The sequence below is a fragment of the Nipponia nippon genome, unplaced genomic scaffold (assembly GCF_047370975.1).
Source record: "Nipponia nippon isolate SJK-2023a ecotype South Korea unplaced genomic scaffold, ASM4737097v1 scaffold_6, whole genome shotgun sequence".
Classification (NCBI taxonomy): domain Eukaryota; kingdom Metazoa; phylum Chordata; class Aves; order Pelecaniformes; family Threskiornithidae; genus Nipponia; species Nipponia nippon.
The window spans coordinates 66,397,638-66,422,215 of record NW_028262380.1 but is presented as its reverse complement, the minus strand read 5'-3'; the positions used below and the strand labels follow the sequence as shown (position 1 = coordinate 66,422,215).

The following is a 24,578-nucleotide window of genomic DNA, read 5'->3' as shown; positions in this document are numbered from 1 at the left end:
TTCTGGATTAAAAAAAAAAGAAGAAAGTATTGCTTAATAGATCTTTCTACTTCATTAGTCTATAGTTTACTTCTTTACCTGCAAATCTCAATGTAATATTAGTGACTAACTTCATGATCTGGTCTAAAAACTAGGGAGGTGATTCATGTTAATGCTAATGTTGTAAGCTAAAGACATGGTGTTTATTTCCAGTAACGTAACTGCTGTGACTATGTGCCAGTTAAGGCTAGGATGCATTAGCTTTAAAATCTTTCAAGGCTATAAATGGAAAGTGGGCCTTCAAACCATACAATTGGCCATATTGAAGTCAGCACTGTAAATATTTGAAGCATTGTTTATGCCTATTTGTGGAGTTGTGTCATCTTTCTAGGGCTGGTGGATGTACAAATGATTAAAAAAAAGCTACAGCCTGATCAAAATGCCACTGAAGTCTCAGAAAAGATTTTCTTGGTAATTGAGATTATGTGTATTTAGGTTAGACACATGAAAAATCTCATTCAAGGCAGTTAGTGAAACAGCCAAATTTATTTATGTATGTGATTTTAACTGTAAAGTTATCTGTTACTTTGTTAACAGTGTTTGAAATCAATTTGACTGGTTTCAACCCCCCCCCCCCCCCAAATGACGTGCTGTATGTTACATTTAATAAATATTGGTTTTCTGGGAGAGTGTGGAGATTACCAGAAGTGTGTATTTATACATGAATTAATCCCAAGCAGATTTAAAACCAGGTCATATGTTAAAGCTGTGAGCAAATATTATATATAACATTACACTTTCAGGTTTTTACCTACAAAATATAATGTAAAAGAGAGAGAATGCTCTTACAAATGACTTGATGTTTCTTCCAAACAGACATATAAAAATGCATTTTCTACTTCGGAGGATGGCTAAAATAACAATTTAAACAATAGCACAGTGTTCAAAAACTAATGTCTGCTCATCAAGGGGTGGTGTTTTCTTAGGCATGCTTTTTGAATATGCCATTCTGTAGGAAAGTTTCCTGTAGTGAGCTTTATAGGTGTGATCTAACTTACCCCTGCCATTTTTTTTCTTCCTTAAATATTTTCTTCTGTAGAATAATCAATTGTATACCCCTGTTAAACTAAACAAGTCAATGTTTAACTCATTCCTAGAAAATCATTCTTTATGCAGAAAGCAGCAATTGGTTTCCTAATTATATTCTATTTCTAGAGTTGTTTTGGTATTTTGCAAGGTTCTCAATAGAACTTAGAAACTGTGGGTCAAGTCCTGGCTGTAGTGAAATCATTAGGAGTTTAAGCAGTAATTTCAATAGAGTAAAAACTTCATACTTTAAGTCATGAACCAAGCAAGTCACTCAGGGCATGTGTTTTCTCAGAGTCCTTGCCCTAATCCTGCCATATGTGACTGCCTTGCAGGGGTAGCAGTAAAATCTGTTTTCCATGCAAAACCTGTGTTACTAAGTTTAGTTTATATGACTGGTATAAGAAAGCAGGCATGGGATTTAAAACACTTACTAAACAACCTGTAATATATTACAGTTCTCAAGTAATTAGGCATCCCGTATCTGCCAATTATAGGAAATTTTGCAATCACTTTTGCCAGATACTTTTTTTTTTTTAAAAAAGCTAAAATAGTTTGTGCTTCAACTTAAGGCTTGGCTAAATGGAGTTGAAACAAGTTATTTGAAATTTGTTCTTTTAAGGTATTACGTTGTTTTAAGTTGAAAGTACTTCCTATTTTTTGATCAGAAAAAGAAAACTAAGGCCTCTGCTTAAAGGAAAAGAAATAATAAGAAGAAATCTGTAGTAAATGGGCATTGCAACCTATTCATATAAGCAGGAAATTATTTGATTCATGCATCAGGCAAGGGAACTAGTAGAAAGCAGAGTCTTACACTGCTATTTTAAAGAAATAAAGATACTTTTGGATTAATACTGACCAAAAATTTTTATAATGGGACAATTTCTGCTGTCCTACAGCGTGTTGTAGTACGGCTCTGACAGATAGTAGATCACATTCCATGATAGTTCAAAGAAGATACTGTGTTGTGATATGTGTCCGTAAAAGACCAAGCTAGCATACCATATTGAGACTCTTCTATGGTAAATCCTCTAGCAAAGGGACCTTTTGTTCTCTACCTGTACTTCTTTATGTAAAGCAATTAATTTATTTCAAGTTGGAGAGCCTGTTTCTGAATAGCCTTAATTTTGAGGGTTTTTTGTGTTTTGTTGTTTTGTTTTTTTAACTTTTTTAATTTAAGCTTCAGCCCTGAGGTTTAACTTTGAATCGTCTTGTGTGCATTTGTTGGTTGTTTTTTTTTGGTTGGTTTTTTTTGTTTGTTTTTTTTTAAATGGTCTAGGAAGTGCATTCTTTTTGAGTTTGAAAGGATAATTCTGAACATGTTCAATGATGGTTAGTTTTGAGGTACCTTGCAGTGCTGATAGCTAGAATTTAACTCTTTTGCACACAGCTGGACATTGAAGAGGTTACTCTGAAGTGATAAGTGACTTCATGTACTGAAGCTTATGTAAAATCTTAGCGCACTCAGTGTGTTTAGAAAGGTATTCTTATGCATAGTATGCTGTCAGGTTTATTTATATATAAGTTATTATCAGAGGATGATTAAATATTACTGAAGTCTTACGCAGATCAATAAACTTCAAAGCAAGTGGTCAGGGACTTTCCAAAGTTGAATGCCTAATATTATGCACCCAGAATAATGACTAAATTACCTTCTGTTCATTTTTTGTAGGAGGAAGTAGTAATCAGTGTTCTTAACCAACACGCACACGCAAAAAACAAAGTCACTTGCTAGGGGCATCCACAAAAAATTTAGCATGTAATTGTGGAAAAAATTGTCCTAAGGGTTTGTGCTGGTTTGGGCTGGGGTAGAGTTAATTTTCTTCATAGTAGCTAGTATGGGGCTATGTTCTGGATTTGTCCTGAAAACAGTGTTGATAACACAGGGATGTTTTCGTTACTGCTGAGCAGTGCTTACACAGAGTCAAGGCCTCTTCTGCCTCTCACCCCACCCCACCAGCGAGCAGGCTGGGGGTGCGCAAGAAGCTGGGAGGGGACACGGCTGGGACAGCTGACCCCAACTGACCAAAGGGCTATTCCATACCATATGACGTCATGCTCAGCATATAAAGCTGGAAGAAGAAGAAGGAAAGGGAGGACATTTGGGGTGATGGGGTTTGTCTTCCCAAGTAACTGTTATGTGTGATGGAGCCCTGCTTTCCTGCAGGTGGCTGAACACCTGCCTGCCAATGGGGAGCAGTGAATGAATTCCTTGTTTTGCTTTGCTTGCGTGTGTGGCTTTTGCTTTCCCTATGAAACTGTCTTTATCTCAACCCACGAGTTTTCTCCACATGCTGTTTCCCACAGCATTCTCCTGGAGAAGCTGGCTGCTCATGGCTTGGATAAGTGCACTCTGTGCTGGGTTAAAAACTGGCTGGATGGCCGGGCCCAAAGAGTTGTGGTGAATGGATTCAAATCCAGTTGGCGGCTGGTCAAGAGTGATGTTCCCCAGGGCTCAGTATTGGGGCCGGTCCTGTTTAATATCTTCATTGATGATCTGGATGAGGGGATTGAGTGCACCCTCAGTAAGTTTGCAGACGACACCAAGTTGGGCGGGAGTGTTTATCTGCTGGAGGGTAGGAAGGCCCTACAGAGGGACCTGGACAGGCTGGATCATTGGGCTGAGGCCAACTGTATGAGGTTGAACAAGGCTCAGTGCCGGGTCCTGCACTTGGGGCACAACCCCCCCATGCAACGCTACAGGCTTGGGGAGGAGTGGCTGGAGAGCTGCCTGGTGGAAAAGGACCTGGGGGTGTTGGTTGACAGCTGGCTGAACATGAGCCAGCAGTGTGCTTAGGTGGCCAAGAGGACCAATGGCATCCTGGCTTGTATCAGGAATAGTGTGGCCAGCAGGACCAGGGAGGTGATAGTGCCCCTGTACTCGGCACTGGTGAGGCCACTCCTTGAGTACTGTGTTCAGTTTTGGGCCCCTCCCTACAAGAAGGACATTGGGGTGTGGAGCGTGTCCAGAGGAGGGCAACGAAGTTGGTGAAGGCTCTAGAGCACAAGTCTTGTGAGGAGCGGCTGAGGGAGCTGGGGTTGTTTAGTCTGGAGAAGAGGAGGCTGAGGGGAGACCTTATTACTCTCTACAGCTACCTGAAAGGAGGTTGTAGCAAGGTGGGGGTTGGTCTCTTCTCCGTAGTAACAAGCGGTAGGATGAGAGGAAACGGCCTCAAGCTGTGCCAGGGGAAGTTTAGGTTGGATATTAGAAAAAACTTATTCACCGAAAGGGTTGTCAGGCATTGGACCAGGCTGCCCAGGGAAGTGGTTGAGTCTCCATCCCTGGAGGTGTTTAAAAGCCGTGTAGATGTGGTGCTTGAGGACATGGTTTAGTGGTGGACTTGGCAGTGATAGGTTAACAGTTGGACTCGATGATCTTAAGGGTCTTTTCCAACCTTAATGATTCTATGATTCTCACTTTTACCCTTACAATTCTCTCCCCAGTCCCACCGGGAGGCAGTGAGCAAGCAGCTGCGTGGGGCTCAGTTGCCAGCTGGGGTTAAACCACGCCAGTGTTCTACGTCACACAGTAAACTAGTTGTAGAGCGGAGAATAACAAAATGACCAGCAGCTATAATGTTAGTAACTCAATTGGTATGAACTCCAACTACCAGCTTCTTTGAGATGCTTCTTATTTGGCAGCACTGTGTGTAGTCTTTACTCCTCTTGCTGTGTATGTAGGAGGTGAGTTTCGTTTGTTCCACCAGTGACCTTGAGCGTGTAGCTTTAATCTTAGAACAGACTAAACTTTTTAAGATATAGGTAGCTCTTCTGCCTGGAGGAATGGTGTGTTCCATCAGTTTGGAATGCTTCCATTTCATACTTCCGGCAATACTCTGCCTCTTTGAGAAAGTCTTTGGATGTCATTTTGTGACACCCCAAGGATGTGGATTGCAGAAATAACCCAGAGTTAAAGATGTCTTTTGTCATGGTCTGCACGTTGAATATTGCTGTCAGACATTAAAAGAGTTGTGGTAAACAACAAACAGCAGTTTGAAGAGAAAACTGTCATCCTCTTTAAAAAAAAGCCAGCTAGTCTCCAGTCTTGCGTTATGTCAAGGAATGGAGAAAAGTAACAAGTTCCTTAGGTCTGTATCATGACTGGTGCCAGTTTAAATAATTTGATGTGAAGGTGTGTTTGACTAGCCTGTGATAACATGTTTTGTCCTCCAACCTCCCTTTCATGACTTCAGGAGATATCAGCAGTGCAGGCTTTGAATTAGGAAAGAAATTAAAATGGAGAAGTGTAGGTGTGCTTTCATATTACTGCAGTCTAAAAGTCTCATTTGTGGCCTCAGCAGGTGCTTTGTTGGTCTAAAAAATGTTGAAGTGAATACATTTCAACAGTGTATCCTTGGTAGAAAGGCAATAACTCCTGGTAAATTAATGTGTACTTCAGGGTAAGGACCTTGAGATGCTTGAATTTTATTGTGTTAAAACTTGCTCCTTTTAAAATAATTCTTTATTAAACATAGGTATGTGTGTACACATCGTGAAATATATACTTGAGGAATATATAGGGAAGGACCTGGATGTTTGCTGTAGGAGAATGCTCTTAATGTCACGTATTGTGAACTCAAGTAATTTAAGCACTTGCAAAATGACTCTGCAGTCAGAACTTATGATCCAAAAGAAATAGGAAATATCTTCAACCCACGCGTTACCCTTTACTGTTTGGTTGTTTTGTTGTTTTCATTTTTTTTTTTTTTTTCCTTAACCAGAGGTCTCTTGAAACCTGTTGAAACCACTCTGTGAGAGTATTGTTTGGGTGGAAAGCTCTGATAATTTACAGTCCTCCATTTAAAATGGCCTGCAGTTGAAATGCAGGAAAATCACTCCTCCTGAAAAATTTGTTTTTTTTTTTTTAATTGACAAAAAAGAGCTGCAAAACTCCTTAAATTATGAAAATGTCATCTTCTTTTCAGGTGAAAGTTATGTATGTGCATCCAATGAACCGTATCGCAAAGTTGATTACACCAAGAATGTCAATCCAAACTGGTGTGTGAACATAAGGACTGGGTCCACTCGAACCTTGACATCTTTGACATCCGCAAAGAGTGAAGTGAAGGAGAGTAAAGATTTCATTAAACCTAAATTAGTGACTGTTATTAGGAGTGGAGTAAAACCACGGAAAGCTGTGAGAATTCTGCTGAATAAGAAGACTGCTCACTCCTTTGAACAGGTCTTGACTGACATCACAGAAGCCATTAAGTTAGATTCGGGTGTAGTCAAGAGGCTTTGTACGCTGGATGGAAAGCAGGTAGGAGAATAAATTGCTGTGACCATCTAATAATTATGAGTTAATCTAAGCTTCTTTGTATTCATAACTTGAATTCTTGTTACTGTATATGCTTTAACCTGCTTCTGAATAAGGAGAGTTTAATAAACAGCAACTTTAAAAATTTGTATTAAAATACTAATATCTACAAAAAATAAAATTGTATATAATGCAAAAGAAGTTGACCATTTTACATTCTATGTGAAAAAAAAAAATTAAAAAAACCTCTTTCGTATACTAACTGTTGCATTGCTAAAAAAGTCTGTCAATTAAGTAATACAGTTTATTTGAAACATTTGAAAGCAAGCTTGTTAAAATACGTATGTGTTTTCGGAAGCAGAGTCATGTTTTCAGACTACTACATAGTGCTGAGTGGTATAAGAAAAACATCGCTGCCTCCTTTCATTTCACTTCCACAGATTGCTATTTAAGTAGCGAAAGGACTGAAATGTCTTTCTGGAGGTAGTAACTGACATGATCTAAGGTCAAGAATTTTATCTGAAATGAATATTTCTGGGGGGGTGGTCATGTCTTTGCAACTTGCTTTTGCTTTTAGTTTTACCACTGAAAAAACGATACTGCCAGGATTAATGATGTGGTAGGTTTTTATTCTCACTCAGAAATACAAAGGAGTGGCCCACAGAATGTTCTGCTGTACCAGGTAAAAGTGTCAGGAATACATTTGCTGTTGATCAGTCAGGTTAATGACTCAGCCCTTCACGGAACAGGACTTTGACACTTGATACTTTTATTTGACACTGATGCGGAGCTTTGACAGCATTATGACTTTAGTAATACAGAGCAACCCAGGCTGCGAAGTAGATCACATTCAGTATCGGGTACCTGGACTGTTGTATTGTTGACTAAATATTAGGATCCTTGCTCATTCACAGGTATTTTTGCACACCTGCATACCTATATATTTGCATCAACTACTTGTAAAAGTTTCAATTGAGTTCAAACAGATGTGGGAATTTTCATTGTCAAGCTTTTTATAATGGTTGTAATCCTATAGACTACTTAAGAAGCACCTTTTTGTGTTGAAAGTTGCTAGCAAATGTATTGCAGAACAAGTGCGCTTACTCAGATTGTCTCAATATGAGGACTGTCTCTCTGGTTATGTTCTGTGTGGTGTGGATACACTTTTTATAATTAAGTACTTGAAAAGAACTTCTGTTCTTTGGTATTAAATGTAGCAAGGCAAATGCATCGCTGATAGTCTTGACTTTCAGTATTTGGTGGCACTATATAATGTGCTCTTTAGTTCTTCTAATGGGTTTGATTTTTAATGAGATTTGTTAATGAGATTTGTTAAGAGAGAATCCTTTCTAGGAACATCCAAAATGTGATTTAGTCGTGTTTAATTTAATTCATAATAAAATAGCTTTGAGGATATTTATTATAATAATATATTTTATTAATTAGTCTCTTCTGCCCATTCTGTTACTATCTCAGATAAGATGATTTTAATCTTCTCAAGCAAGTAGATAGAGTCAGGAAAGGAAACTGCAAAAACTAGGGTTGTCAGTTCAGATTCACCTCTTCTATTGCTTTGTTAATATAGTAGAAATTCAGTGGTCTGCACTGATGTGGAAGATGCAGTAGTGCATCAGGGATCAATAAAATTAATTAACATTAAATCTCACATATGTTTCTTGCACGTTACTGTCGCTCGTGGTGGATGATAGCTGTCTTCAGTCCACAGTGAGGATGACCAATCATTGGTAATGCTCCAAAATAAGTATAAGGTTTCTAATTGCTGCAGTACCTCCTCCTGCCCTTCTGTGGTAAAGGCAATAATCAGACTAGGACTGCAGATGTAGATGTAGGTGTTCTCAAGCAGGATTGGGAAATCCCTAGTTCTCGCTGCTGACAGCCTGCAAATAGCTGCTTCTTACAACTGCCTCCGTGTGTAAACTGCTTCAGCAGTAGTAGTGCATAAACGTGGAGACCTCCCTTCCATTTGGAAGAAAGGCCTTTTGCTTTTCCGTAGACTTTGGGAAAGAGCCTTTGCTTGCACAGCCACAGTGTAATTGTGATTTAAGTGGTCATGGAATATAGTGCCCTAGATAGAAGACCTATGGCTTTAAACACCCTGATAATAAAAGTCTCCTTCTGCTTATCTAGGAGGATAAAGACTTCTCAGGTTTTTTTGTTTGTTTCTTTTTCTCCAAAGTGAAGGGCTGACCCCAGTTTTAGGCAATAGGGATTTTTTTTTTTCTTTGTTCATTGCTGGTATATGTAGAGGTTGGTGCCCGAGGGCTTTGTGGGGTTTGGCAAATAAAGAGTTGCTTTGCTGCCAATTACCAATTGGTGGAAATTTCTGAGCCTATTTTCTCTAATGTAGTAATTGCTTATTCTTCTAAATCTGCTAGGGAGGCAGATCTTTTATGTTCGTTGTAGTGTTGGCACAGCTTGAAAGGCAACCATTAAATAAAAAAAGAGGCATTTTGTAAATGGCTATGTTCCTATAAATGTAGCTCTTGTGTTTCTCAGGGTTTTGTTTTTTTCTTTTCCCTCTCCTTCATATTTTTATCTGTGAGGAAATACATATTTTTGTGGGTTTTGTGAGCGAATAGGTTTAGGTTGTATTATCTGTTTAATATGGAATTGATGCTGAAATTTGGGGGTTTAAAACATGCATGTATAAAATTTGTATCCTTTAATTAGGTAATGGGTTGTTCTGTTAACTCACAGGGTGATTTTGTTTTCAAATAGAACTATTTAACATGTGTAGTAAGAAATGACCATGAAACCAGTGATCTGTGAAGAAATCTTTTTTTATTTCGAGTAGTACAACAGAAAGGATGTCCTCAAAATAGTTTTTATTTACTCTAATGGCTTCATTAATCTTGACTGTAGCAACATCTTGATGATAATAGTAACACAGAGAATAACATCCATGTTGGATATTTTCCTTGATTATTGTGTACAAAGATAGACGTTTATCTAGGTTTTAATTGTAAGATTTTATAACATTTACAAGGTTTCCTTTTATCTTCAGTTTCAATATGGATGCTGTAATTTAGAATATTAGTGCTTTGTAGCCTCAAGTACAGATTTTTTTTTTTTTTTTTTTTTAAACTACATTGATGCAAGGCTGACTTTTCACTTTTCAGCTGTTGAGGAACCATCTTTTTTTACCTCCCAAGACTTTTGTGATGGTTTGTATGTGAGCAAAAATATTCCTGTAAAAGTAACTAGGCTTTAACTCTGCAGTGCAGGCTTCTGCTATTCCAGTCTTTGTGCTTCTGGGATTGAGGTTTGCCTAATATATTTGCTTGACCAAAGTGTTTTCCTTACTTGGCTGCATTTTTCCTTTCTATTCTTTGCTGGAATCTGTCACTGTCCTACTGTGAAGCAAGGACAGTCAGTCTGAAACTTCTCCAGTTGGGAAGTTAACCCTTTGTTATCTCGGAAGAGAATGGAGGGTTTCTATCTTGCTAAACAAGCTTCAAGCTTCAGTCATTGCGAAGTGTAGGCTAGCAACCTAATGGTAAATTACCTGCACTAATTATTTAAAAGAATATAATGTATGGGGTGGTGGGGTGGGGAATTGCCTGTGAGAAACTCAGAAAAAGCCCTGCAGAACTCTTAAGCATGTGTTATTTGACACACAAAAGAAAATTAAATCTTTACTCCAGGAAGATAGTAACTTTTTAAGCTTGCATTGTGTTGCAGCTTCATGGATTAATATCCATAACAGGATTGAAAAGGTGGATGAGCCACCTTTTCTATACTCCATTCCCAAAATAGTGAGAACATACCACAGATAAGCCTTTAAAGGTCTTTTTTGATGGGCCACAGATAAGTTGGTGGCTATCTCTGAAACCAGAAGCTCCCTAATTTTCTGTCAATGAAGTTTTTCATAAGGTGCTCATTAAAAATAAATGGGTGCCTGAAGAAAACAGATATTACATTTGGAAGTATTCATCAGACTCATCATGCTCTCCTCTCACTAATTTTTTTATTTTCCAGTGAAAGATTTGAAAATTCTTAGTAGAGATGATAGCTTCTGTAAACTGAATTTTGTATTTGCTTTGTAGTGGAAATACTAAGGAGACCAACTGGAGCTATCAGCGTACCCATGATAGAGGGCAGAAACCGAAACAAGGGATGAACAGGAGAGATCTCATTTATTAGTATAACTGATATTCCCCGTATTCTTGTTTCAGTTCTTTTGGCACATAGGCTTCTGTCATTCAGATCTGAAAATTTCCATTAATATAGTGTTTTTACCAGAATCTTAATCTCAGTGAGTGCTGACTATTTAGTACTGAGACAAGTTTTGGAACATATGAATTTTGGTTTTCTGTTTTCTGGTTTTGTATGTGAAGTCATACTTGGATGAGTTTTTTTTTTTAAATAATTTTATTGCAGTTAACTAAGTAGTTTTAGCAAATATTTACCTTTAGTTCAATTCTATCCTACCTAATGACAGTGGAAAGACTACCTGGTTTTCAACTGTATCTTATTCATCAGCAGTACGCTTTTTTTTTTTTTTTTTAAGGAACCAGGCAGTAGGAATTAGGTGTACTTTTTTTTTTCAGTGTCATGTAATTGTATTATTATATCACTGTCTGATATCTTATTGCAGGCTGACAAACAACTGTAATAGAAACTTGCTTCCATGTTAGCAGGCATTATGTATAGTTGAAAGCTACTGAAACCAAAAGAAGTCTTTGTTTTAGGTCTCAGGCTCTAACCTAGTATAGGCACAATAATTCACAAATGTATTGGAAATAGCACAGATATGAATTTCTGCTACAGGCAATTTTGCTAGAACATAGAAAGCTCCAACTTCTGTGCAGGTCTATTTCAGCTGAAAATTAAAACAACACTTTAAGCTGAAATGTTGCATTAACCTGCAAGTATGAGGGGAAAAAACTCTTAAGCCCTTGAATTTCTCACAACTCTTAAAAAGGCTTATATGTTGTTATAGAGGAATGTCAGTGGCAGCTGCAAAGGGAGTGATTCTCTGCATTGCAGATCCCACAGAAGTTTGGCATTTGTGGGCAAGGAGTCTTTTCTCGCCTAGCTTCAAGACCTTGAACAGTAATGATAGTCCCTACATTCATCTTAAAAGCTGAGGGTCAGAAGAGGTAGAGTCAACTTTTAGAAAGCAATTTAAAATTTGCCAAACAAACTGCAGCAGACCACTTGGTGATTTGACACTATGGATATGATTGACAATATAACTACTGAAAGAGTAGATATGTTGGATAGAAAGGCTTTTCAGAATTCATGGTTGATGTCCACAAGAAAAAGCACGTTAATCTGCTTATTGTGTGGCAAATTACACAAATGATAGTATTATCTGCTCTGTGGGAGGGAAAAAAAAATCACTGCAGTCTTTATATTGGTTTATAAGACTTGAATATCAGCAGAGTGTGTGCAACATCGTATGAGAGAATGGGAACAGGACCATTACCTCTGAGACTTCTTGATGCAGCAGTGGACAGCACTGCAATGTAAGAGTGGAGTATCAATGTGAAAGAGGCATATATATTGTTGATTTGTTGTTTTTTTTCTTTGGTTGTTTTTTTTTTTTTTTTTAGGTGACATGAGTCCACAAACTAATATTGTGTAAGAAATCATAAAACATATTGATGGAGATGCAACCAGAAGTAGTATTTAGATTGTCTTTGAAAGAGAGGGAATAGAACTTCTGAGAGAGAGACCTTCCAAGAGGATAGGAACTAAGTGGCCTGGGACATTAAATCAGAAAAGATACACACTTACATTGCAGAGGAGGAAAAGAGAAGCTCATACTAGATGTTGTCAAGAGCGATGTTTCTCGTTCACTGGATGGACGTGAGACAAAACCGATATGGAAGAGCTAAAGATTACTTTCCGAGGCATAGGGAAACCCTGAAAAAGAGTGTAGAGGAGTCCTGGAAGAGTCTAATTGTCCTACAGCTGATGCTCATTGGATGAGACGAGTGTCCCTGAGGTTGAGCTAAACAAACTTCACTCTGAGACTTATGGGGAAAAAAAATTGAGCAAGCAATACTGTGAATTGCTTGCTGATGGTTGGCTAGATCCTTTTCCCCTTTTAAGAGTAAATATGTGTAAATATGTAGCAGTGGAACACCTCTATTACCTAGAAGCTGAAAAATTCCACATTATTTGGTACAGTCACCTTTATGTGTGTTACTAGGTGAGAAGGGCTCTGACATAGCACCTGTCTGTTCAGGGAGCCTGCTGTTTTGGGTTGAGCTCAGGACACAAAATGCTTCAACAGAGTGTATGATGTGGGGTTTGGGGGGGGGGGGGGTTGGTTTTTTTGTTGCTGGTGTTTTTTTAAGAGTTCTGAAACAATGACTTGACTGGGGAGAGAGAGAAGGAGAAGAAAATAATAGTCGCTACTTCCTTGTATCTGAAGTAAGCTTTTTGATACTGCTTTTTCACATCAGTCAGCTAGGGAAGCATGGTCTAGAAAAAATGCACTACTTACTGGATGCACAGTTGGAATACTGTTGTTCTGAATGATTATTGATGATTCACTGCCAAACTGGAATTTTATATTGAGTAGGGGTCAATGAATGTGTGTCTATACTAGTCACTGTAGGTGACCTGGAAGATGGAATGGAGAATACACTTAATACAAAGAATACACCAAACAGATGAACTACAGGAAACCTGGACAACAGAAAATTAGAAAAATCTTGACAAACTGCAGAAATAGCTTAGGATAAGGCAGGTTGAGTAGTCTTAGACTCACTGGTTATTAACAATGCAGATAGGAAATGGCAAGTAGTTCTGATTGAAGTGGTAAAGGATCACAGCTGAAGATGAGTTAATGGTGTCAATGGTTGTGCATAGGAGAGGAAAGCCAACATCCATGCAGAAGGTGTGGTCAACCATCTTGTTTCTGATGTACGTGTCAGGTGGCCATTCTGCTCTGTCTCTGTCTGATAGCAGCAAGAGACAGCTTTATTATGGGAAATCCGGAGAAGAGTAAAAAGAAATGAGAAACCATGTTCTATGAAGAAAGACTGAAGGAAGTGGGATTGCTTAGACTAGGGAAAGATCATCAAGTTTTCAGGGGGATGAACAAAAAAAAAGGAAATATATCAGCAAAGAAAAAGGAAATTACTTCTGTGTCTTTCCTGTGTATAGGAAAAGAATTAATAGGCTTAAAGTTAATCAGATCCAGTGGTTAAGCAGAACTCAGTGGTAAAGAGTCACTGTAAAATTAAGATTAATGAAGAGGTGATTTTTTTGTTGGAGCAGATAAATGGAGTCTAACAGTCTCTGAGGTTTCTGAACATTTTGTTTGTTTCTGAGTGTTTTCTGTAACTAAAGGCTATCTACAACTTTGGAAGAGCTGTTGAGCTAGAGATAAAATAACAAAAATCTTGAATGCCAGTTAACATTAAAATGTGCATGTATATACACCTGCATCTCACAGAGAATTCATACATCAGGGTTTACAGTTAAAGTTTTATCCCAATGCTAGCAAACCTCTTCTAATATTTGATATGAAACATGATTTAGGGGAAGTTGGGCTTGTACTAGAGGCTAGAATTGTTTCAGAGAACAGCTGTGGAGAGATGTCTGTCTAGTCAGTGTGGGATACAAATCTTGCAAGTCTAAGGAAAACAAAAGAATTAAAGTGGCCCTAATCTTGAGGAAGCCTGCATGACAGGAAATGAATTCATCCATGGACACTGCTATGTGATATTTTTGTTCAGACTTTCAATTGGTATGCTCAGAACTGGAAGTTGTAGTTATTTATTGCTAGAAGAAAGGAGGAAATAGTGTACTCAAGCAGAGGAAATAATTCTGGCCTCTGTCCATGGATGTAGAAATATTCCCATCTGTAGTTATTTATGGAAGGGTTATCTGAAACTAACCTGAAATTAACTGTGCCCTGTCATAGATGCAGGGATCTGAAAAATACCTTAAATATGAAAATACAGAGATCTTTTTTCCAGCTACAAATCTTGTCATGGAACACTTTCTAAAGCATTTTCATTGCATGCAGTGGTACAAAGGCCACAGGAAGATAATGTGTGGTTTAGGATTTACCCTAGAAAGTATTTACAATTTTTATCACAGTTGTCGGGGATTATATTATCAGTCCAATTACCATTTTGAGGAAAAAAGAAAATGCAAAATGGTAAGGATTTTGTTTAAAAGTAACAAAATTATGATGCTTAAGGTGCTACAGAAAAAGTATTAAAAAAGAAGCAGAACCTTGAACATCTAGTGAGTCATCTCAGAAGAGTGTCTTAAACTGGCAGTGAAAAATAATGCTGGGGAAGTTCTTTAGCTTTGTTGCACATCCAATAAATAAAGGTCATGCCATGTGAAATGGCCGCAGCCTAGCACTGGGAAACTTGGCTCTCTGGAACAAAGGTCTTTAGAATTTGTTGGGGGGGGAGGGAAGGACAGAGGACCCCCTGCATATTACTCTTTCTTTCTGGAGATCACTAACCCAAAATATAGTACAGATGAAATAGAGAATGTACATCTCTCTCCTCCCCACAAGGACGCGTAATTCTAGCTTTGGGGATGTGGTGTAACGTTACTGAGAACGTAATGGCTGAGGTCCACTGAGTGTGAATTTAATCTTTTAGTGAGGTAAGTTTTAGATATGTAGGTAGTAATACCCACTGCCATCAAACTAACAGGTTGGTGAAGTGAGCTGTTAAAATAATAGAGTATTTATCAAAATGAATGCAAAATCAGACCCTGATTGAAGTCAGCACTTTTAAATTAGAGCATGGCAACTGAAAAACATTGCTGATATTTTAGCTAAAAGCAAGCATGTGTGTCCTGTTAAACGTGATATCCAATTTACTGGAGTCTTTGTGGATCTATAGAGAGGATAAATCCTACTGGGTTTTCATTTTTTGTCTGTGCACACCAAGAGCTGACAGCACTTAATAAAAATGACATGCTGCACAGTGAGGGAAACAATCACTGCAAAAATAGTGGTGTCACCAGTGGTAACGTTGTATCTTTGTTGATGTATGATTACAATAATTTTAGTGCTGGGTTACAGAAATGGTGTGTGTAGCTCTTGGAATAAAAGAGCGGTATGCAGTCATTGTCTGCCATCTGCCATGCTAAAGATCGAATCACATGACTTGGAAACTAAACCTTGGGAATTTGTTGTGTCCCGCTGAGCCTGGCCATTAACAGATAATTAGTCTGGTAAAAATCTTTTGAATTCATTCTGCAGCTGTCATATGCCAGATTAGGATTTGTGTCACAGGTTCCTCATTACTTTGAGATCTTGGAATTTTTTTTTTCCTGTAATTACCCTATGTTATTTCAGTAAACAGTTCTTGCATTATTACATTTAAACATGGAAACTTTTCTTTAAGAAGCCTGTTACACCTTACAGTGTCAAGATATTTACCAACACAATATGAAAGGGTTTCAAGGTTGAATTTTATCCATTCCTGTTCATAACACAGTCTATAAGCAGACTTCCCAGTTTTAAGATTTCTCTTTCAGGTTGTCAGGTTGATGGATCTGTTATAGTAGTTGCTTCTTGGTTGGCTGTAATCAGGTTGTCAGTGTCTCTTAAGTCTATTGAAGCAAAAATACCAAAATTTTACAATATGAACTTTTATTCTAGATTTGTATCAGTTATTAAGAAAAATGGCATTCTCTTCCATAATAAATTAATGGCATGAAACATGAAACAGTTTGTCAGAGAGGCATATTCATCTTTAACGTTTAAAATATTGCTGGCTGATTAATTTGCAATGAACACAGTAGCCTGAAGACTCTGAAGGGAAAGTAATGTTGAAGTAATAGCAACACAAGCCAACTTTTAAAAGCAAAGAGCTTCCCAGCACTTAAATGGAACAATGACCCTGTTTGTGGCTTGAAGTTGGTAAGCTTTGCATAGGAAGGAGTGATACTCGGTGTTTTCACTGTAGGCAGTGAAAGTCAGTGTTCTTGTAGCACTTTTCTTGTTTACGAAGTCAAGAATCATTTTCTTCTGTTGTACAAATATGCAATCTATGCCATGTTCTTAAATATTTATTTTGTTCATATTTATTTGGTGTTTTATTTATTGATACATGGCACAGGGTATCTCTGCAATCGTGGAAGGCTCTTTGAAGAAATGAAAATATTTCAGAAGAAAGCAAAAAGAATAGAACATAACTTGTAAACTAAATGGCAAGTTAGAATTTTGGGCTAGTAGGTTTGGCATTTCTTGTCTTTGCCCTTCTTATCTCTAACCTCCAGCTAAACTAGTATTTAGTTAGGGAGTTCCAGTCTGGATAAAATTATTGGAATATAGGCCAGTTAGTTAAGAAAAATAAAGATAGTTGAGTACCAGACAGCCAGAATCCTCTTTAAGTGCTTTCTGAAGGTGCCATTTTCTTGCCTGTGGAAAACTTGCAGTTTCTCTTTTGAAGAAATCAAGGTTTTGGTTCATCTAAATAAAATGGAACAAGAGAGATTCAAGCATGGATTAATGTGAAGTTGGATCCTACTTAAAGAGTCTTTGCCTTATTCTCCCTATATTTTGTAAGGGACGTGATAATACAGACACTTGGAATGTGCGTACATGGTTGTACAGGCAGATGTCTGACACCAGCTAGCTTTGGTCTGCATAACCTGTGGACCTGGAGGGGGTCTATGTCTGATCAGACTGCAGACTGATTGACATTGTGTCTAGTTGCTATCATGTGGATAAATGTATTCTCACCCAGTCAAGTATATAATGCTTTTTGAGGTAGGAAGTAGTGTTTTTATTGTGAAGACAATCCGAATATAATGTGTGCACTTTGTGATAGTTTTCTTACCAGACTTCTATGGGAGTAGTAGAGAGGCAATTGATTTTTTTCCCCATTCTTTCTCTTCTTATAGGCCCTCCTTCCCATGTGTCGGACAGTAAGAAAAAGCTTGTAAAATCAGTATTTTTGCCTCTGATATATTTCCTTTATTACCAAGCTTCAGATTTTTGTTTCTCCTTTTCCTGCAGAAATGAAGAGTGACTTTTATGAGGGGCATTTGATTAAGCAGCGCTACTCATATTGACACTGAGACATCGTAGCTGTATGACTTTTCTGGATTAGCTCTACTAATATAATTCTAGTCTATATATTATGTTTCTAGCATATACTGTGCTATAAACAAAAGTATTCTGAGCATTTAGTTACTTGGCTTTCCTAGAACTTGAGGCAGTTTTCAGACACATTTAGACCCAAATTCTTTCCTGCAATCGTGTTACCAGTTGGGAATAGTAATCCAGCCAAGGTACATTTAAAGGTAACTATTAAGTAAAATCCTTCATATGATCACTTTAGGAACAGCAGAAGTAAACAGCCTTTTGAGATATAGGACTGGAAGGGACAGCATGGCTGAGAATATCCGATTGCCTATATTGGCATCAGCAATCTTGTATGCTTTATGGGCAGAACAGCTCACAAGAATGTCCACTGTGTCCTTCTCCTATACACTGCTAGTCACAAATCCATCCCCAGGACCTGTAACAAATTGAAGATTGCTAATCTGTGGAACTTTGGGACTTTGATGTTTGTGTATTACAGAGAAAGAGTGGGAGAGATGAAAAATGCTCTTTATATCCTCAGGCCCTAAACTGCCAAGTAATTTTAGTGGGCTATTCCAAAATCATTCTAGAAATTGGATGTGTTCTGGCTTTCTGAGCAAAGAGAACACACTGGTGTACCTGACATCTGACTCAGAAAACCATCTCTGCAAACAAAATCCATATACCACAGTTGGCTTTATATGAGCATAAGAGGAAACATGGTGCAGTGAAGGTTACTGGTGGAGTTAAGTATTCTGGGCAGTTCTCATTGTGGCTGATTTTTTTTGCCTCAAAGGGAAGAATATTCTCTCCACTTCCCTGGAGCTGAGGGGTTAAGCAGGAAAATCTGTCTGTCTTCTGCAGGTACCCGTGCAAGCTCTGATACAGAAGATTAGTGTGTAAAAACTTATGTATTAGGGCATATTTGTAATATTTAAGTTAATATCTACTTCTAAATTTCATAATACATAATATTTTATGCATTGTTACTTGGAACATAAGTACAGTAAAATCAGTATTGTAAGCTTGTGAAGTCTAAGAGGAAGAAGATGAACAAATGATGAAATCTGATTCACAAATCTCTGTATTTGGTCCTTTGTTTTCATACATAAACAATAAAATTTCCTGCAGTTTTAGTATCAGAGTGGCTGTTGGTATAGACAATGGACTTGTTATTACCTGCAGCCCTTGAAGTCTGATGCCTGCTTAAGAACACACTTCTAGTTCAGGCGCTAATCCTCCTTTACTGAAAGGGATTTGTTCTTGCTTTTGGACTGATGTACCTAATTGGATGTGTGAGAACCTCATCGTTGTCTTCTGTCACGCATTATCAAGAAGCCCATGAGAGAAGGTGCAGTCCAAGATATAAAGGTGTTTGAGAAGTTTTTAGGATCTGAGAGGGCTTCAAATACTCTTTGAGCTAGTAATTATTATCTAGATTTACTTGGTTTTGACACATGAATACATTTTGATTTCTTTCAGTGCACTTCCTCTTTTGCACATAATTTTTTCATATCTTCTACTTTTCAAATATTTTACTTTAAAAAAATGTATTTATGATACTTATATTTAAACAATTTCTTTTTCCTCCCATATATATGTCACTAAATATACAAAATTTAGAACAGTATTATAATAAGTGGGTGAATGAAGGCGTTTGATACTACTACTTATGAATTGAAGACACTTGGCTGGAATTTCCAGAGTAACTATCCTGGCTTACTCGCATATTTTGGCAATAATCAGTGTGAGGTGAAAGTTTCTCTTCCTTGAACTTCTATTTTGAAACTTTACTTACCGTCACAGTAACTCCATCTTTGATATCTAAGTATCTTAATATATGGGAGATATAAAATAAATGCTAATATTGGGAGTGTTCACTGGTCATTATATTATGTAACAATTTTCTTGCCAAAAACTGCATGTAGAGAAGTGCAGATTAGGTGGGTGAACACTTTTTTTCTTTTTTTTTTTTTTTAAAGGAAGTTTTTCATCTTCATTGAAGACCTATGTAACAAAGTGTGATTGACACTACACATATATTAATGGAAATAAAAAAGACTTACCAAATACCATTTTGTTTGTGCCAATACAAATGAAAAGACATGAACAGAAAATTATCAGAAGCACTGAGACATTATGTACCTCTAAAAATGATTAGGAGTTTAGTACCTTTCGTAGTCTTATCTGAGGCTTTCAAGAAGTCTCTGTCCCAGTCCTTAGTAAGAAATAAGATTTATATGGAGTTTTTGGAGTGAAACACTAATATAAGTTATCAAGTATGGCGGAGGGTCTTTCTGAAAATTCAGCCTGATTGCTGTTTAAGAAAATTAAAATACGTTTAGCCAAATAGAGTCTATAAGGACAGATCACAACACTTTAAACCTTCAGTCTCTGATGACCTGATTTAATGAATGTAGTTTTCTAGTGAGAACAAGTAGAACAGTGATATACTTTGTGAAGTCAATGTTCAGTTGTATCTCCATGTGAGGGGAAAAACACATTTTGAAATTGTGTTGGACCTGTGAACTGTTACCGTGAGGGGTTTTTCATTCTTTACTCTTATACTCATTACAGAAATAAAGGATAGCCTCACAGCTATTTGGATTTTTCCTGAGCTACCTCTGATTGGAGAGAGAACAGCCAGAGCACAGTGTCATCCAGCTACACTACTTTGTTTGCCCTCGTTCTCCTTAATCCTCCTTAGTCTAATGTATTAATTTTCCAAAATACCTGCATGTTTTCAGTAGTGCATAGATATGCTTGAAGTATGTAGCACTTGATAAGCTATTAATTTGTAAAACTGTGATTATAAAATTCCTGGTTGCAAATTACTTGTTCTGCATCACTACTTCAGCAGAAACTTGATGTCTGGCCTTCCTCTAATTCACTGTGACCCTTCTCCATCACCTCTCTGATGGGGTTTGATTTACATTTGTTTTGCTTCTACTGTTGTGCTGTATTAAGATAGCCTTGGAAATCCCTCAAGTGATTTCAGTCTAAGTATGGCACGCTTTTTTTGCCCCCTTTTTTTTTTTTTCCTCCTACCATCAGTAATGTTAGCGTGTGCTAGGGAAGGTATGTAAATAAAGGCATCTTTGGGCAAGGTGTTAGTTGTACAAAGTTGAACATACAAGTTGAGGGATAAACTTACCTGCTTACATGCTCTCCCTCTTTGCGATCTTCCTAACTTAAAAGGATTGAGAGTATCTACAGCTTTCGATATTTTTTTTTTGTGCATTTTGTGTAAATGCTTTACTTAAGGAATGTTCTTTGGGTCCTGGTGATAATACACAGTTTCTACTGAAAGACAGGTGTAACATTCCAGTAGTTCTAAAATTGCATCAATGTAACCATAAATGCTGACTCTCCATATTATCATAGGGCATCATGACCTTTCCTTCCTTTCTTGCAATCTTTCCCCCAGTGCAGAACGGTTTTTAGTAAAAAATGCACATTGTAACTTAATGATATCAATAGGGTTTTTTTTGTTTTATTTTGTTGCTGTTGTAAAACCACTATGAATTTTTGGCTGTGAATGTACTAAGTTATTTAAAACACTGTATTGAAAGAATAAGTAATCTTGCAACTCAATGAAAAATATTTCTTGGTTTTTAACTGATGAAATACTGGAGCTTCAAAACGTTCAAATTAGATAAATATAATCTCATTATGCAGGAAAGGAATTCTGTCAAATGAACGCTATTTTTTTAGGAATTTTGTCAAATGAAGACTATTTTTTTAAATGAACTCAATTCAGTGGGTTAAAGTTTTACTTTCCTTTGGCCGAGTTTGTGACAAGCTTAATGTTAGTAAAGAATGAGTAATTGTGTTTCCCAGGAATCGTGAAGTGGAGATTGGAGGGGCCATCATGAAGTAAATTAAATGCACTTTTGTGGTGTTTCTTTAAAAGAATGTCACCTGACAGTTTTAGAAAAAGCTGATACAGCATCTGCTGCTTCATATCGGCAGACAATAAATCCACGTAGAAGGTTTCTGCATTCATTTGCCTTGGATATAAGGAGTTTACAATGACACACAATAAGCATGGCTTTTACTGCAGTCTACTTGACTGAAGTAAAAGCCTTTATTTTAAAAACCTTTATTTTAAAAGCAAAAATGTCTGTGAAATTTGCAAATTTTGACAGAAAGAGTCAATATTTACTGTAAAATGTTGTCAAATGACTGGAATAACTTCTAAAGTGCATGGCCAAGAGAGTGGCACAGTTTGAGGGTAGATACATTTGCATATTGCCTATGAGGCATTAAAATTAATGAGATTTACTTTTCTGACTTCTATACTTGCTAAAAAGCCATAAAATACCTCATCTCTTTATAAAAATGTTTTAAACTTTCACTCTTCCCATCTCTAATATAAGCTTGGAGGGAGATGAAACATGTACGTGTTTTAAATAGTGTTATTTTCATAACTTATATTCTTAAATTTCGCTGCTTTTCTATTCTTGCTGAGTCTCATTGCTTTTTACTTCCCTGCGTATACTTCTCACAGTAGTAACTTGCTGATGCACAAGGCAATACTTGAACGTTTCTGGCATCTGTGTGTGTAAACTTAAATTTGGGTTGACAGTACTTAATTAAACATGAAGCATATTAAGAGAAACTGTGTGTAGGGGGAGATCGTGCTTCTACTGTGAAATTTTTAAGTGTTTTTTTTTTTTTTTTTAAGCCTACTGTTTTTAGAGTTATCCTAAGTATTACAAATAAATCAACCAAATCAGAAAAAAAGAATCCTCCCAGGAGGACTAAGAACTTTCACTGAACTTGGTTTTTGTATTGCAGGCACTTCATACTATATCTTTTAGAGCATTCTTCAGGTAGACTTTCAGGAATATCCATACTGATAGATATTAAGTTGAGAAAAATCAGCACAAGTCCAGAGAATCTGACCATTGCTTACTTTCAGGCTTTGAGCTGTCATGTTTTGTTTGATCTGCATCTTAAATGCAATAAAGGAATCATAAAAAATCAGTTTTAGTCTTTAATACAGCTCTGCAGAAAGCTGCGTTCAGTCCTTGCATGTAAACAAACTTCAGGATGACTGAGTTCCTCCACGTTTATTAATAGTTCTCACTCCTTTAAAGGCACCATTATGTAACTGCCATGTATTGAATGTAAATATTTGGATAACAATTTCAAAGGATTTTTTTTAGACTAGTAAGCAAAGAGTTTTATAACAAAAAATATTGCTACAGTCCCCTTTCCACAAAAGAAAAGCCTGTCAGGGAAACATCTATGGAATACTTAGCAGATGCAGTGTGAACCATGGATTCCTGGAGTTGCAGTTAACTTTTCCATACGGTATTCTAGCAGCAGTTTCAACATGGTGTTCACAGAAAACAGATGGTTTCTAAAAGCTAATTAGGAATAGTAAAGTAATAGCTGATAATTTTGAATTCACTTCTCGGGGATCTGCATCCCCACTAGAAATATTTCTGGGGAGGCTCAGAAAAGGGCTTTTCTACTTTCTAGAAAACCTTTTAGCGTTATGCCTTTATTTCGGGAATAAATGAGCCATGTTGCCTGTTATCCCTCAGACTTTCCACTTGCAACTGAATTAAAAAAGACTATTGTTAATGTCGAATAGGCGGTTTGTATCAATACAAATCATATCTCTAGGCATTTTCTTTAAGGCAGCTTCTAAGAGAGCTTCTTGTTTGGGGAAGGCTTGGCAAGTCAGACAGGTATCTGCCAGCCCATTTTAATGCACTGTACAGAGTGCACTGTACTGCCAGTCCATTTTAATGTACCAGTAGAGAAAATGTCAGGGTGTAAGCAAAATGAAGTAACTATGACTGGATGTGCTGAATGCAGATAAGAATTAAGACTCTTGCAGTGAATCTGCCAAATGTAGCTGGGCTTGGGTTCTAATTTTGAACACTAAATCAGTTGCTCACTGACAGGGCCCCACGGAGGTCTGCTTGGCACACATAGTGAAACTCTACCCAGAGCTAGTAAAAACAACATATGTTCCCAGAAGCTGCTTAGGAAGCTCTTTAAGCACTGGGGAATATCTGCAAAAGCCTTAGACCTTGAGAGTAGAAATAAGGACACCAATAACCTCATAATGAAGGAGTAGTCGCCAGAACTATACTCCTGCTTTAGCAATGGTGACTAAATGGATTAAGGCTAATACTGCTGTAAACAAATGTAGGAGTGGTTGAAATTCGAAGCAGGACTCCAGTATGGACAGAAATTCTCTCAATGGGAGGAATTGCAAGAGCAGGAGGTGTAAAGTGAATCTGTCAGTATAACTCATATGTGAGATTCAATGATGATATCCTGACACATTTTTGTTTTAAGTGCCTGCTTTACCCTTTTATGGTCTATGTTATCTCAAGGCTGTGGTGATATTTCAGCATTTGAAGAGAATGTCAGAAATCATGCCTGGTGAAGCGTTTTTTGCTCTTGGGGAGTATAAGAGTCTTGTGGTCTAAGGAGGAAGAGAATGACAAAATGCAGATGTTTCTGTTTCTGACACAAGGTACCTACAAAATATTAGTCAAATGAGAAATATATATATATATTTTTTTTTAATCTGCTTGTTCAGGATCAGACAACTAACTGTATATTAAGCCATACATGTAATGGAAGTTAGCAGGAAGGAAAAAGACAAATCGCACTACGTGCTTCTTAAATTAGGATGCTTGTCCAGACATTGTATACTTTTTGGAGATGGAACAAATAAAGTCTTGACCTGACTGCAGAAAACGGGAGGAATGGGGTTGGTGTCATGTTGTTGTATGTGTAATCAGAAGTGTGTGACAATGACAGCCTGCTGCAGTGTTTGCTTCAAAGCCTATGTGATTCAGAGGAGATCCAGTATCTGCTCCTGATGTGCTACTAAGTAGCACTCCTAGGTGCTGCTGCTAGTTGCAAGGTATGTTTGTGATCTTAAGAGACTGCCCATATTCCCTTTATTCTATTGTATTGCAAGCAGGCTGTAGCATACAGTGTGCATTTCTGTGCAGTTGCATACCCAGATGAAGGCTGTGGAGCTGTCTGTACTGCAGACTTCCCTTCTGCATGGAGCAGGGGCGAGTTTATAATACATTTCAGTTCCAGAAGGATCACTTGACAGTGAATAGGTGCAATTGCAGCATGGCTTTAAGTTGGCTCTGATACAAACAGCACTGAACTGGCAGCAGCCCAGGCTTCAGCTGCTGGTGTTGGTACTCAGGATGCCAGACT

At 37.5% G+C, this 24,578-nt stretch overlaps 1 protein-coding gene across 4 annotated transcripts in view; it reads left to right on the top strand.

The window, feature by feature from the left end:
• The window catches only part of DCLK2 (doublecortin like kinase 2), a 92,173-nt gene that overhangs the window by 7,556 nt on the left and 60,039 nt on the right, over window positions 1-24,578 (top strand). For all 4 annotated transcript variants that reach the window (XR_015699746.1, XR_015699745.1, XM_087736782.1 and 1 more), the window contains exon 2: window positions 5,991-6,325. Coding sequence is in view for 2 of the 4 variants with exons in the window: in XM_087736782.1 (XP_087592908.1) it covers window positions 5,991-6,325 (335 nt within the window). In the remaining 2 variants the exon portion in view is untranslated. The remainder of the gene's footprint in view (window positions 1-5,990; window positions 6,326-24,578) is intronic.